The 17,060-nt window shown below is 37.6% G+C and overlaps 1 protein-coding gene across 1 annotated transcript in view; it reads right to left on the bottom strand.

The window, feature by feature from the left end:
• Positions 1-13,511: 13,511 nt before the first annotated feature.
• LOC132363354 (MAP/microtubule affinity-regulating kinase 3-like) overlaps positions 13,512-17,060 on the bottom strand; it is a 39,826-nt gene continuing 36,277 nt past the window's right edge. Inside the window, exon 2 of the mRNA XM_059919081.1 lies at positions 13,512-13,739. Within this exon, the coding sequence (XP_059775064.1) occupies positions 13,512-13,739 (228 nt within the window). The remainder of the gene's footprint in view (positions 13,740-17,060) is intronic.

Raw genomic sequence — 17,060 nt, 5'->3', positions numbered from 1 at the left:
ACTTAGAATAAATTCAAATTCCTAGCACGGGCGTGTGAGATTCTGCATTATCTTGCCCTTGCCTTTTTTTTTTTTAACCTCCTTTTTTCCCCCCAAGCTCTCATTACAATGGTACTACCACTGACCTCGCAATTCCCCAGCTTATTCTGACCTCAGGGACTTCTCACTGGCTATTGTCTCTCCCTGAAGCTCTTCTCTCACAACTGCTCAGGTCTTGGCTCAAATATCACCTCCTCTTCCAAACTACCCCATCTAAAGAAGAGTCCCCCAACAGTTCTCTGATCCATTTAATTTTCCTTACAGCACTTGTCACTAGCTGAAATTCGTATACATTTACCTGTAAGTTTGTTATCTCTTTCCCTTTATCAGAACATAGCTTCATGACAGCAGGGATCTTATTTACCCAATATCTAGCCTTGTTTGTGCCTGGCATAAAGTTAGCTCCCACTAGGTTTCTGTTGAATATGTAAATGAATAATATTCAAATAGAGCTTAGATGCTAAAAGAACAGAAGGAAAATGTGTTTATGAGAATATATTTCTAAGGCACTGAATGGCTCAAAGGATATTAGAAAAAATTTTCTCGGGTTCAAAAAATTTTGAGCAATGTTTATATATTCAATTGATTGACTGATTCAATTGATTTATTCAATTGATTCAGTTGATTGATTGTTTATATATTCAATTGTTTCTTATGCCTGTAATTCAAGGCCTAGCCTCTTGTCAACAGTTGAAAGCCTTTTAGATCATCTATACAGAGAAGACTGGGATAGAATCTCAATAGAGACAACAGTCCAGATCAGCCTACAGACTCTAAAAACTAGTTAGAGGACCTTTGGGCCACTCTTCCATTCTGCCTTGATAATGCTATTACTAAGACAGTCACTCAAGCTATAACAAAATGAAACAGTCACAAAAATGAAAAATTATTTCAAAATAACAAAAGTCCCAATTAAAGTCTTCTTCCACAGAAATAAACATTTTAAACCAATATGCTATTAGAGATTGGAAAGAATGAATCACTAATCTTGTTAATTAAAAATTTTGGCACAAACATGTTATCTCTGGCAGTTTTACATATCCATATTTCATAATTAGGTCCATAACTCCTTTTCATCATGTGAAGCTAATTCCTCTTTCAAGCTCAAAGCAAACCATGTTTTAAAAACAGTTCAGTGCTTTCATTTTGTGTTGATGTTCAGATAACCAGTTGTTTCAGATGTAACTTTTAAATAAGCAATAATAAAACACTTGATATTAAGTGAATATTCAAATGTTAATGTCATTAAAAAAAAAGTGCTTTTTACGAATTTTATAGAATCTTTCATCACAGATGCTCAGATGTTGGAGTTCACTTCATCTAATTGTTTTCCACAGCAGCAGGCAATTTAACTTACAGTCTCCTGGGGTACCTATTAAACATACAGATTCCTTAGTCCCATTCAGAGAGTTTCTGTTTCTATGCATCTAAGCAGAGGTCCCGGAATCTGTATTTGTTTAAAAGGCTTTCCAGGTGTTATTAAGGCCCGAAAACAGTGATTTTAATCCAATTTCCAACTTAGTCCAGAACACTTTTTCCACGTTTCTTTTTTTTTTTTTTTTACTTGAAGTATAGTTAATTTACAATGTTGTATTAGTTTCAAGTGTACAGCAAACTTGTTCAGTTATATTCTTCTTCAGATTCTTTTCCATTATAGGTTATTACAAGATATTGAGTATAGTTCCCTGTGCTAAACAATAGGAATTTGCTGTTTACCTATTTTATATATAGTAGTGTGTATATGTTAATCCCAAACTCCTGATTTATCACATTTCTAACAAATTGTTACTCGGATGTGTTTTGAGCTCTTCCGGAGGGGATAATCCCATCTCCGTGTAGTTTGTTAACATCTATTGGAAAGGTCTGATTATCAGAAAACTTTTGTTTACTTTAAACTGAAATGGGTCTGCAGTGGCTTCCTCCCATAGGTCTAGCTCTGCCCTCTGGCATGACAAGGCTTATTATATATGAAAGCCCTTCATGCATTTTAATGCAGCTTTCAGGTACCCACAAGTTTTTCTTCTACAGCTAGAGAGCTGGTTTCCCAAACAACTGCTCACAGATCCTATATCATCCAAAGCATCCCTGCACCCTACTGCACCATCCACATTCTCTTTTCAGAGCCTTCCCCTCCACCACTGTCAGAAGTAGAGTCCCTAAGCCAGCTATGCGCCATTTGACCCTGCCTAGCAGTGGAGCGGCATGTTGCCAGAGATCATATGGAACCGTACATACCCTACACTGTTGCTTCTCAAATGCTGACATACCAGATGGCACTACAAGGCGAAGAAAGTGTCACCAGTCTATGCTGAAAGGAGAAAAATGGCTAAGTTCATTCAATCTAAAAGACTGTAGTACTTTCTTCCTATACCGTGATCTGCCCAGGTCCTTTTGAAATGTTTGTTTCAAATGAAACTATAAGGATAATAGATAGTTTGCTTGGTTGGTTGGTTTGTTATACTAGAAAGTCAGCCATCCTATGTTGATGAGTCCTATTTCTTTAAGAGTTGTACTGGTCCCTGAAGACCAAAATCTGGGAACCACTGACCTAGACTTGCCTCCTGTGCTGATACACCAATGTTCTCTAACCCAACCCTTTCCTCTGGAACACCTACCACTTTACAAGACACAGTGGCTCACAAATCATTAGATCATTAGAATCAACAGAGTTTTATGAAAATACAGATTCCCAGGGCCCAACACCAGAAATTATGGTTCGGTAGGTCTGAGGTGAGTCTTGGTATCTGCATTTTTAAAAGCTCCCCAAATGATCCTGATGTTTGTCCAGGATTAGAAAGCACTTTCATGATATGCATTTATTCAGTGACTCTCTTCCAGGTATTTATGGTTTAAAATCACCAGGGTGTGGGGTTGATTAGGAAAGCAGGAGTCCGATCAAGTGTATTAAAGCAGCCAGGCAGATCGTGATATATAAATGTTTAGCCAGCTTCCTCCTTTAGGTATGAACACACCTGCAATTGATATCCTTTCCTCCTTTTCTAGCCTTCCTCGTATCAAGCCAGGTGTCCTCTGCTTTAGGTTTAGACATACTTGCTATACCTGCCCAATTCTCCCCAGCAAACTGACCTCAACACTCTTGGGTTCTATCAATATTCCTATTAAAGGGTAATACCCATAACTGGACATAATACTAATACATAATAACCCCCTTAATAATCTGGATACTAAACATTCTATTAATATAGCTTCAGATCACCTTCACTTTTATAGAGGTACCAGCAAACTGATGTTACTTGAGGTTTGGACCAATCCATACTATTTGGTTTTACCTGAATTTCAACAAGCAGGTCTCCTTCATTCAATACAACTGATGTTTACAAATACAATTTCAAGTCACACATTTATTCAAGTTATACTTATATATGAAGTTATTTATAACTTCAAGTTATAAATTCTATCACCTTTGTTTCTGTATCTTTTCAACAGATTATATCATTTTCAATTCTAATTTTGCCATCCAACATATTGAATCTTTTTTCCAGAAATTATCTTATGTAATGGTCTGATGTTATGTAAACTTGAGAAATATAACATCTATACGGTCATTCAAATAATTGATAACATATTTTAACAATGACGGCAGAAAACACGGAGTTTCTTAAAGATTTTGCTTGAAAGTGGCTAGTGTCACTTCTCACGTTCCACTGGCCATAGCAAGACACATGGCCAAGCCTGACATTGATGGGGTTAGAAGTGTAATCTTCCTATACAAAAGGGCCCAAATGAAAGGTGCTTGCAGGAAAGGGGAGTAAATATTTAAAACACACAATATAACCCATCATCTCCCCCTTTTTGAAAATTGGGATCTTATGTACCTTTCTCCAACCTTTTGAATTCTTTTCCCTGTTCTCCAAAATTTCTCAAACAGTATGATAGTACTATGATCATATCAGTAAGATTGTTTATTGCCTAAAATGTAATTTGTCTGGGCCTGGAATTTGAATTAATCTAAAATATTTAAGTTATCATTAAGCATCTCTTATCTTGGATGTCAATGACCTCTTAATGCAACAATCTTTCACTGTTGCCAGATTAGAGGTCATTCTTCTTGGTATAGACAGAAAAAAAGCGGAAGTACAGTGTTTTCTTTTAACATGATACCCTCATTCTCAAGCAATGGACCTATAATTTTCATCTATATATTGTTCTGAAAATAGCTCTAAAAATTGCTGCTGCTGTCTCTAGTGGTTTTTGTGAGACTCAGCTAATCCTTGGCCTTGACTGTCTTGAAATTCTTGTCCTATTCCTTTGTATTCTCCTTAGTTATATAGTCTCCTATCCACAATTTACGCAGATATCTTCCAGCCTTATCAGACAGTTTACAGTGCAATATGCCACCTTCTCTTCATGCCTCCCCATTTTCTTTCCATTGACAGTATTTTTAGTTGTGTAGCCAGAATTCCATAAATCAGTATTCCTCATCACCATGGAATTACATTCACTTTTTTGTCTTTTCTTGAAAATGTTTTATTTTTATTTTTTTAATTTATTTCTTTATTTATTTTTGGGTGTGTTGGGTCTTCGTTTCTGTGCGAGGGCTTTCTCCAGTTGTGGCAAGCGGGGGCCACTCTTCATCGTGGTGCGCGGGCCTCTCACTATCGCGGCCTCTCTTCCTCCAGTTGCGGCAAGCGGGGGCCACTCTTCATCGTGGTGCGCGGGCCTCTCACTATCGCGGCCTCTCTTGTTGCGGAGCACAGGCTCCAGACGCGCAGGCTCAGCAATTGTGGCTCACGGGCCCAGTTGCTCCGCGGCACGTGGGATCCTCCCAGACCAGGGCTCGAACCAGTGTCCCCTGCCTTGGCAGGCGGACTCTCAACCACTGCGCCACCAGGGAAGCCCGAAAATGTTTTATTTTTTAAAGACAATATTTCATCAGTTATTATCTGATACTCTACCTTTATTATATCCTCATGGTTTATTTTTTTTAATGACATGATTAGGAGAGGCAATATAGCATAAAGTTTAAGAGCTCAGTCTCAGGAGATGAAATCTGAATCTTGGCTTATTTACTCATAAGTTGTGTGACCCTGGAAAAGTTACTTAAACTTTCTGTGCCTCAGTTTCCTCGTCTGTAAAATGGGGACAATTATAGTACTTTCCCTATACTGTTATTGTAAGAATGAGTTAATATATATAAAGTACTCAGAACAGGCCCTGGTACATAAGTAGCTCTATGTGCCTGTTATTATTGGATCATATAGTTAAAGTTCCTCAGGTATGGTAGTTTTCTGCTTCTGCTGGATATAGAAGTTATAATTTCTTACAATCTTATAGGATAGTATTCTTCTCTAAAATAATTCCCTTAAAAGCTTGCTAAAGTACGCATCAAACTGGGAACCAGCACCTACAGCAAGAGTATGGGAAAGGAGTTCCAGTTCAAGATAGTGGGCTGACAACTCAGGTTGTTTTACCTTTTTCCTGAGACCATGAAAAAGATAATAAAGAAATTCACAAGAGAATGAAGGCTTCACAGCAAAGAGAACAAGAGAGATGAATTAGTAAACTCCTAGGGACAGAAAGCAGATAGAATTCTATGGCTACATGAAATGGCGCACAGGACGCTGCAGCACAGAACAGCAGAAAGGGCCACAGCAAAGGGTGGAGCCTAATTTCCAATAGAACTTTGGAGAGACTGCCAGGTCAGGGTGAACAGATACAGTGGTGGACAGTGAAAAGAGGGGGGTTATCGAAAGTCCTTCAATAAAATAGCTGTACTAGTTCATGCACACACACACGAACACACACACACACGCTTATACATCTAACACACCCAGGACCTCTGCATGTAAAATAAAAGGCAACTCAGTGTTCACTCCTATGAGAGAAAAACAGCGCAGGCACCTAAAGGAATTGAGTAAGCTGCCTGGGAAAAGTATAGGGTACTAGTGTGAGCTCTGGTTTCTCAGTCTCTCACCCACCCACCCTTATGTAAATCCTGCAGATAATAAGCCCTACCTACATACAAAGAGCCTTCAATTCAGGGAAGAGTCATCCTGGGGAAAGAAACGGACCTATAGAGCAGCTGTCAAGGAAACTTGCACCCCAACCTGGAATAATCAACCTAAACATTTAGCCTAAAATAGGAACAGATGATCAAGGACTACCAGACATACGAGGAAGACTAACAGCATTAAAGACAAAGATCAAGATAAAATCAGAGCCTCAGACCCAGGAGAATATAGTAGAAATGCAAGGAACATAAGAAATCTTTTTCTTAAATTCTAATTAGACTCCTCATGAGTTTTTAAATGATATTGTAACCTTAAAAACAAGAACAAGAATCTACAAAAATGGGATAGATCACAGTAAGAACTAGCTCTTAAATTTTTTTTAATGCAAAAGTCAAAAATTCATAAACGGGCAGAAAGATTAAAAAAAATTAGAACATAGAATGGAAAAATTAAAAGATGAAACAGGTGACAAAGAAGATAAGAGTCACAAAGTATCAATCCACAAAGTTCAATGTTCAACCAATTGGGGTTCCAGAAAGAGAACAGAGAAAATACAGAAAAGTCAGTATTTTTTTTAAAAAATGAAGAAAATATAGAAAGATACAGCCACCACATTGAAAGGGCCACTGAATATTATCACTATCTTACTTAGTACTGATTCAAGAAGTACACCTAAAGTTGAGGGAACAAGAAGTAAAAAAAACTATTATTGCAGACATGAAAAAAGTAACAACAGAAAACCTAAAATTGGGAGAAAGAATGGAAGAAAAGTTGAATAGTGTTTCAATAAGTTAAATCCACAATATTCAGAGCAGGAAAACATCAATAATTAAAGTTGATTTAATCAAGAAATAACAGTATAAATATATTACTATATTTATGGAAGAAACTATTGAAAAAATAAAAGTGATTTTAACTGAGAAGAATGTGATTTGCAAAAAGGACAGAGAACAGTATATTTTACTACTAAATATTTCTATACTAGATGATTTTTTTACTTAGTGTCTCATTCTTTATTCAGGCTAGTACTTTTTTTGTGCAACATAAAGGCTTAGGCCTATCTAGTCAGCAAGTAATGAATCATGTGAGGAAATATTAGCATGACCCACAGTCAGGCTCTACGGGAGAATGTAGACAGCCCCGGATGGGAGAGCGGATCAGTGACTGGGCTAACCAAAGGTGAGTGTCATCCCTTGGGTAACTACAAAGGCATTTGGAGTCTCCTTCCAAAACCCCAGGCAAGAATCTGTTTTCATCTTGACTGAGCTGCCAAGATTCCCATACCTTAGTAGACGTGAGGTTCTTCACTGGACGCCATTCTGCCACTATCAAGCTCAGTACCTCTATCAAGCTCTAACCTTGCATTGGAACTTAAAAGGAGATAAAACACAACACTTTTGTAGTTGTTTTTAACTTCAGTAGTCTCTCAGCTGAGTTGAACTATTCAACAAAAACGATTGAGTGCCTACTTTGTGCAAGGCACCATGGGAAATACACAGTAAACGAGACAGATATGTTCTCTCAGGGAGCTTAAGAACCACTGAGCAAGAGAGAATTGCATGCAGCTAATTTTAACACAAGACTGAATGCAAGTGAATTGGAGCATAAAGAAGGAAGAAAGTGTTTCCAACTTAGGAAGGGATCAGGAAAGACTAAGTGAGAAGGGCTTCCCTGGTGGCACAGTGGTTAAGAATCTGCCTGCCAATGCAGGGGACATGGGTTCGAGCCCTGGTCCGGGAAGATCCCACATGCTGCAGAGCAACTAAGCCCGTGCGCCATAACTACTGAGCCTGCACTCTAGAGCCCGTGAGCCACAACTACTGAGCCCACATGCCACAACTACTGAAGCCCACGCGCCTAGAGCCCATGCTCCACAACAAGAGAAACCACTGCAATGAGAAGCCCGCGCACCACAACGAAGAGTAGTCCCCGCTCGCTGCAACTAGAGAAAGCCCATGCACAGCAACAAAGACCCAACGCAGCTAAAAATAAATTTTAAAAAAAGACTAAGTGAGAAGATGTCAGAAAGGAGGTGGGATCCTGGGGCCTTGCATCAACAGGATGCCTGCAGGATAGTGCTGTGATGCAGCTGTGACTTGGGATGTAATCTGAGAGCAATATTATCTGAGCTGTACCTGCCCTGGACATGGATAATGTTGGTATCTCCAGTTTGGAGTGACTCTGAATTTCTGTGATTAAATGCTACATTCATTTCAAATGCCTCGCTTATTCACATATATGCATTTTCCTTGGAAAATATGAATTGGTAAACCAGAAATCTAGCAGAGAAGTCTGTGTTGTGGTATAAGCAAAACAGAATTCATTCATAACTCCAACTAAATCTGAAATCCTAGGTAGTTTCTATTTTTAATACCATATCTCAACATGTGTTCATGTCCATGTGTCTACATTCTGCCCCCAAGTCCAAAAGAGTAAAGAACCAGAGAATGTTAAAGTTGGAAAGGACTTCGAATATTATTCAATATAATCCTATTATTTTACAGATGAAGAAACTAGGCCAAGATAGAGTAAATGTGACTTCCCAAGGTTATGCAACCACAAGGAGCAAAGCCTGGACTTAAACCAAGTTTTCAAATGCAGGTCCAGAAGCTCTTTCTTCAGGATACTATGCTGAAAAAAAAATGAGAGGACAGGAAAAAAATCAAAGATAATAAAGAAATTAAAACTAATGCTTAATTAAGTTATTGGCAATAGATGTAGAATTATCAGTGTTTCTGAAATAAATTCCAAATAGCTTTTAAGGGATCTATTTTTCTTCAGATGTTTTTCTACTTGGACAAAATGTATATATACTGGCTACCAAAATACAAAATATTTCTTTTCAAACTATTTTAATTAATTTTTAAATTATTTAAGTTATTAATAATTATTAAAAGTACACATTTTTATTCTGCTAAAGTAGCCAGGGAAATGGTAATTAGCTAATCATCCACTTACATACAATTTTTGTTTTATCAAAGCAAAAATAGGAAATATTTTTTAAATAGGTACTTTCTTAATATTTACTTATATTTATATCTAAAGGCACTGTATTTTAAAAATAGACTGTATTAGAGCAGAGACTGTGTTGTGTTTGCCTATGACTATCAGCATCTACTGGCATCTATCACAGCACCTGGTTTATAGAATATACTAAATAAATATTAGTTGAATAAATAAATGAATTAATACTATATTGTATTAAAATTCTCCATCAACCTTTGTATATCACACATTATGTCCAATATTTATATGGTAAAAATCTGATCTATAACACTAATATTTGGAAGAGTTCAAACTTTTGCCTACCCTTGATTTAAAAGCAATCCATCCCTTTCCAGAGAAGACTGCTTGATTAAAGGTCTTTCTTTAGACCCACCCATAATTAAATCCTAGGTGATAACCAGAGCCTGTGCAGAAGTAGAATACTGCTTTCCTTTCCTTATTCCAACCCAGAGGAGGGCTCTAGAGGTGAAGCCCATGCTTTGCTGCAGACCCTACTCCCAAGCACAAGTGAGGACTTCTTGACTGGCCAAGAGTCTCCAGTTCAAATCACCAGATGCCTTCTCATTAGTGCCCTACAGACCACTAGCAGGCTAACTAGGAAACACCCTAGGAAATGTGAAGGGAACTTCTAACCCAGAGGGCTATTTACCAGGGCATAAAATGTGGAAGAGAAGAGAAAACAAAGAGAGAAACTCAAAGTTTTACAATATTAAGAACCTCACTGAGGAAGTTAAAGATGGATACTAAATATAAAAGGCATTTTTTTAAATCACAAGGACTTTATTTAAATGTTATGCATATAAATAAGAAGTTAACACAGCTCTTGTTATCTTCCTCACTTATTTTATAGAAATGAGAAAAATGTTCTGTTTTGAAAACTGGTGTGACTGAGGTTTTCCAATTGTTTAAAAAAACAACAGATGAAACTGCCACTTCTAATCTTCCTTGGTATGTTTATATAACAAAAAAAGAATGTTACAACCTCTAAATTGTCTATTTTAATGTCTGTGTATTTATGCAACTAACTATAAATGAAATATTGCGAGTTTGGCCCTTTTTTCAGTTTCCTGTATATAAAGTCATTTAAAGTATTAAATGATATTTCTCCCACTCCCCTAACAAAGAAATAACCACAAACAAAATATTGAGAAAAATAAATATACAGAATCAAAAGTTAGGGAAGCTGTATTCTTCCTAAATCGTCTTCTACCACTGAGTCACCAGTGATGCTGCAGCTGTCTGCACCTCACTTTTCTCCTTCTGAGAAACAAAGACCTGAGTCACAGTTACGTGATAGAGAGAAATGAGAAAAAACAGCAAACAGTGGCTTGCACGTCTTGCTAACCCTCCTGGGAGGTTAACTGTGGTTCCTCAAGTCCATTTGTTGCCCTGTGTCCTAAGTCCACCTCAGAAGGTAACAGCAGCCCCAGGAAGGAGGCAAAGGACAAAAGCAGGCCCTGATACACAGAATCTGGAAACTCAACAGGATTTGCCCAAATTTTCATTTGAAGAAAAATTTTTGCACTGACTCCAGAGGAAGAAAAATCCTGATGTATAAATTCTGAACTTTTCTAATGAAGTTGAATCAGGGACTAAAAGTAATCTGGAATATTTCACTCCAGATGAAGATTTTAAGAGATTCTATCAGGGAATGAAGAAATAACAGCTTGATCATTTTATAAATGTAAGCATGTTTCCTGTTGTGAATATTCTCAGAGACACCAATGCATTCTTTATCTGATGGCAAGAAGAGAAAACAAGTACATTAAGGATGTAAAAAAGAAAAAGAAAAGTAGGGATCTATATGCTTCTTCACTTTTAACTATACATAGAGCCTCAAGAAAAGCAGCAGGAAGTCTTTCCAACCCTTGAGAAAAGCTGGTCACAGATTATAACAAATGTGTCATAACTGTGAATATGGCTCATGCCACAGAATTCTGTATCTCACCTCTTATTCTCTAGCAGTTCTAAACCATTTGTAGTTTCTCTACACATGGCAAGCTCTCTCATGCCTCCTGTACATGTTATGCTGTCTGCTTCAACACTCTTCTCTACATTGTCTTATTTCTCTCTCAAGTGTGAGTCAGTTCATGACTTTAATAAACAAACATTGATGAGTCTTGTGAATACATTATGTGGAACTCTGGAGAAATTAATTTGGAATAGGAATTAGTCATTGAAATGATATCAAAAGTGCCAACTGTTCTTACTAGACTTAACTTTAATCTTAAAAGTTTTAACTAAAAATTTTCATTAAAAACATTACTTTTCAAATATATGCACCTTGTTTATGGTAAACCAAATCCTAATATTATATATTGCCTACAGTAAACAAAAGGAAAATGAAAAAAAAGTGAGTCAGTTCAACTCCACCTCCTCTGTGACTTTCTCTGATTACTCCTTGCATTCATTCACCTGCAATTTGCCAGGCGCTATGCTAGATGCTGAGTAAGTACCATAAAAACAGTGCACCTGCCCTCAAGATGCATGATGCACAGTCGTCAAAAGAGGTACAGTGGGAACATTTTGTGATGGGGGCCAGGAAGAGGGTCAGGGAAAGGTGTTCTGGAGGAGGTAACAGCTGAATCAAAATTTGAAAGATGAGTAGGAATTTTCCAAGAGAAGAAAGGATGAGGGGAGGGCATTCAAGACAGAAACTATATATGATGAAGCAAGGGTGGAGAGAAAGAATGCTGATTGAGAGGTAAATATGTCATTCAAGGGAGTTTAGATTTTACTTTTTTCTAGAAGGCAGTGGGGATCATTTTAAGCAGAAGAATGAGATGATCAGATGTATCTTTTAGAAAGTGTGGAGATCGGATTAGAGAGAGCGAGATTAGGGCAGTTGAGAGACCAATTTGTAAAGAAGATGACATGGTTACTTAGTATGGGAATCAAGAACATGGACTGACATATATACACTAATATGTATAAAATGGATAACTAATAAGAACCTGCTGTATAAAAAAATAAATAAAATAAAATTCAAAAAAAGAAAGAAATGGATAGGAACAATATAAATAAAACTGCAAAATTTTACTGAAGAACAACAACAACAAAAAAAGAATATGGAAGAGAATTTGAGAATCTGAGAGAGATAAATGAATGAGAAGTGATAGGACTTAGTCATGGATGGGCCGTGGTGCACAAAGGACAGAAAGGAGTCAAGAGGGAACCCCAGGTTTCTCTGCCTTCTTGCCATAGTAGACAGTGAGACTCACTGAGATCAGGAATTCAGGAGGAGGAGCAAGAAGTGATTGGTTGAGTTCTGAATCTGCTGAACAGGAGAGGCCTGTGGAACATCCACGTTGGGAGGTAAGTGCTCATTCTTCTGTTTGCTCACTACCCTGTTGCATTACCTTGTGTTATCATCGCTGGGCTTGTCTGTCTTCTACCTCTGACTTTCCCCAGACAGAAAAGATCATTCAATCCCAAAACTTCCCCTTCAAGGTGCCCTCAACTAGCCCATGACAAACAAGGCTCTCCCATTTTTCCTGTCTCTCATTAGAACCGTGCTAACTTGGAAGAAATATCCTGCAAGGCCTGTCGTTCATCACCTCTTCTAGAGAGACCAAAAACATGGACTGAAAAAAGAAAGGCTATTTTCCCTCTATTTTAATAGCACCCATTTTCAAAGGGACCATTGTTTCAGAAGAACTGAGTACTTTCTAAGGTAAATAAATAGAGTGAATAACAATCTTGTTTAAGATTCCAACTTATTAACAGAAAACATGTGTAGGCTTAAGAATTAAAAATAAATATGCCTTTAAAGATGACCTGGAAGGCTTCTTACCTGCCAAGAACAGAGTTCAAGACCTCAGAAGGTCCATGTTTTCCCAGAAACAGTAGATTATATTGCTAATGATGGGCAAAGGCTAAACCATAAGAGTTTTCCCCCCTGTAATTTTGGTACTATTTAGGTGAGTTTTGTAATGAACTGAAATAAGAGAAGAAATCTGAAGACTGATCTTGGGTTGTGGATATTGGGTCTATGATTTCATCCTTTGGAAAAATGTTTCTAGTTCCTGCTTTTTTTACAGTCATATACATATGGGATGAGCTCCTCTTATATTTGATTTATATTTTAGTGATCTTGGTTGTGCTGGTATATACAAATTCATTTTTAGAGAATTTCCCATCATATATATTTTAGTTCAATTGAGCATTACTAATGAAGAGTATAATTCTTCTTCCATTCCAAATTAGAGAAGGATTTCTGAAGGTTGTTATGAATCAGCACAGCAATTACCAGCAGCAGAATGTCTCCAAATGGACCATAGCAGGGGGCAGACCCAGAGGCAATTTCTCTTGTGGAAGAAAAATTGATGTTGTCCTCTGCATTCACTGTCTCGTCTGTTTTTCATATGACAAACAGATGAGTCAGTTTCCCCTTTTTCTAAGGGACTCTACATGATTAGGGTCAAAAACTCAGCAAAGGAAAAATCTTCCCCAGTTTTATAAGGGTGAGCTGATGAGATAACATGGTGGTTCACTTCAAAGGTGCTGGCTATTTTCAAACGACAGCTGAGAAACCTTGCTGTTCCCTGAACTTGAGAGGCTGGTTCTAGCACATGCACAAATTCGGCTTGCCATATGAGCAACAGTGAGATCATATGGGTTGATGCTGGCAGAGTCTCTGAGAGTGCAGTAATTCATGCTGTCAGTTACTATCAGCAGCAATTTGCTTCTGGATTGGTTCCTGTGAGCACTCATGTGAGCATTCTGCACAAAGGACCAGAGTGCAATATTCTTTTGGATTTCAGGGATTTAGTGCAGTTTCAACATATAATCAAAAGTGCCACGTAGTTCACCACCTCGCATTTTGTTTTAAAGAGACAGGGCTTAAAATTGGATTCCTTTCTTCTCTCCGAAAATAGGAAGTTGATGGCAATTTGGAACTTATCTTTAGAGCAATCTCTTGGTGCTTCATTGGAATCTACCCTGTTGGTTAAGTGCAGTTCTTTTGTTTTTTTTTTTTTTAACTAAATGTAATTTCACTGTCTCCATAATAATAATAATAATCAAGAATTTGCTTAACCACAAAACTTCACTTCTTAAATTCAACTTACATATGTGACCAACTCTTAATTACTATAGGGCAAATACCCTGGATAATGAGAAGTTCCCTTGAATTGGTACATATTATAATAGCATATTCCTCCAAATTTAGTACAATTTTTGAAAAGCTCTATAGCATAGAAGTTTGGACACTGCAGCCCTAACCTTAAAGGCACATTACTGCAGAATCTCTGCAAAATAATACAATTTCAGTGAGTTCCAATTAACTTTAAGATATCAATAGTACTCTTGCTACCAGTTTATCCACCAAGATTCAGGCTTTTGGAGCAATCCTGATCAGAAAGGGTCCTTGTGTCTGTGAAACGGTAGTTTAGCTTCACTCAGAAAAGTGAAAAGTGTGTCAAAATCTCAAGTGCCATTGTCAACAATATATACATTCTATGGTGTTCACCTACAATCTCTTGAGTGTTCCCAGCTGAAAAATTATTTCCATATTGCATCAAGCTCAAAAATCCTCCAAACCTTGGCACCTTACTTGATTAAGAATGTTTTGTATCATGAAAAACCTAGGGGTAAGACGGGAATAAAGACACAGACCTACTAGAGAATGGACTTGAGGACACGGGGAGGGGGAAGGGTAAGCTGGGACGAAGTGAGAGAGTGGCATGGACATATATACACTACCAAATGTAAAATAGATAGCTAGTGGGAAGCAGTCACATAGCACAGGGAGATCAGCTCGGTGCTTTGTGACCAGCTAGAAGGGTGGGATAGGCAGGGTGGGAGGGAGGGAGACACCAGAGGGAAGAGATATGGGGACATATGTATATGTATAACTGATTCACTTTGTTATAAAGCACAAACTAACACACCATTGTAAAGCAATTATACTCCAATAAAAATGCTAAAAAAAAAAAAAGAATGTTTTGGGTTTATTATCAACCTTTCCCCGCCACTAGAATATAGACTAAATGAGGGCAGGAACTTCCGTCTGTTCACTGATGTATTCCCAGTGCTAGAACAGTGCATGGTGCATAGGAAGCACTTCATAAAAATGTGTTGAATGAACATTGTCCTTTTCTTCATCTAAAGTCTTACTTTCTTTTTTTTTTTTTTTAACATCTTTATTGGAGTACAATTGCTTGACAATGGTGTGTTAGTTACTGCTTTATAACAAAGTGAATCAGCTATACATATACATATATCCCCATATCTCCTCCCTCTTGCGTCTCCCTCCCACCCTCCCTATCCCACCCCTCTAGGTGGTCACAAAGCACCCAGCTGATGTCTCTGTGCTATGCAGCCGCTTCCCACTAGCTATCTATTTTACATTTGGTAGTGTATATATGTCCATGCCACTCTCTCACTTTGTCTCAGCTTACCCTTCCCCCTCCCTGTGTCCTCAAGTCTATTCTCTATGTCTGAATCTTTATTCCTGTCCTGTCCCTAGGTTCAACAGAACCATTTTTTTTTCTCTCTTTAGATTCCATATATATGTGTTAGCATACGGTATTTGTTTTTATCCTTCTGACTTACTTCACTCTGTATGACAGACTCTAGGTCCATCCACCTCACTACAAATAACTCAGTTTCGTTTCTTTTTATGGCTGAGTAATATGCCATTGTATATATGTACCACATCTTCTTTATCCATTCATCTGTCGATGGACACTTAGGTTGTTTCCATGCCCTGGCTATTGTAAATAGAGCTGCAATGAACATTGTGGTACATGACTCTTTTTGAATTATGGTTTTCTCAGGGTATATGCACAGTAGGATTCCTGGGTCGTATGGTAGTTCTATTTTTAGTTTTTTAAGGAACCTCCATACTGTTCTCCATAGTGGCTGTATCAATTTACATTCCTACCAAAAGTGCAAGAGGGTTCCCTTTTCTCCACACCCTCTCTAGCATTTATTGTTTGTAGACTTTTTGACGATGGCCATTCTGACTAGCGAGAGGTGATACCTCATTGTAGTTTTCATCTACACTTCTCTAATGATTAGTGATGTTGAGCATCCTTTCATGTGTTTGTTGGCAATCTGTATATCTTCTTTGGAGAAATGTCTGTTTAGGTCTTCTGCTCATTCTTGGATTGGGTTGTTTGTTTTTTTGATACTGAGCTGCATGAGCTGCTTGTAAATTTTCGAGATTAATCCTTTGTCAGTTGTTTCATTTGCAAATATTTTCTCCCATTCTGAGGATTGTCATTTCGTCTTGTTTCCTTTGCTGTGCAAAAGCTTTTAAGTTTCATTAGGTCCCATTTGTTTATTTATTTTTTTCCATTTCTCTAGGAAGTGGGTCAAAAAGGATCTTGCTGTGATTTATGTCATACAGTGTTCTGCCTATGTTTTCCTCTAAGAGTTTGATAGTGTCTGGCCTTATATTTATGTCTTTAATCCATTTTGAGTTTATTTTTGTGTATGGTGTTAGGGAGTGTTCTAATTTCATTCTTTTACATGTAGCTGTCCAGTTTTCCCAGCACCACTTATTGAAGAGGCTGTCTTTTCTCCACTGTATATTCTTGCCTCTTTTATCAAAGATAAGGTGACCATATGTGCATGGCTTTATCTCTGGGCTTTCTATCCTGTTCCATTGATCTATATTTCTGGTTTTGTGCCAGTACCATACTGTCTTGATTACTGTAGCTTTGTAGTATAGTCTGAAGCCCAGGAGCCTGATTCTTCCAGCTCTGTTTTTCTTTCTCAAGATTGCTTTGGCTATTCGGGGTCTTGTGTGTTTCCATACAAATTGTGAAATTTTTTGTTCAGGTTCTGTGAAAAATGCCATTGGTAGTTTGATAGGGATTGCATTGAATCTGTAGATTGCTTTGGGTAGTATAGTCATTTTCACAATGTTGCTTCTTCCAATCCAAGAACATGGTATATCTCTCCATCTGTTTGTATCATCTTTAATTTCTTTCATCAGTGTCTTATACTTTTCTGCATACAGGTCTTCTTTCTGCTTAGGTGGGTTTATTCCTAGGTATTTTATTCTTTTTGTTGCAATGGTAAATGGGAGTGTTT

This window comes from Balaenoptera ricei, chromosome 3 (genome assembly GCF_028023285.1).
Source record: "Balaenoptera ricei isolate mBalRic1 chromosome 3, mBalRic1.hap2, whole genome shotgun sequence".
NCBI lineage: Eukaryota > Metazoa > Chordata > Mammalia > Artiodactyla > Balaenopteridae > Balaenoptera > Balaenoptera ricei.
This window is presented reverse-complemented; position numbering and strand designations above follow the sequence as displayed.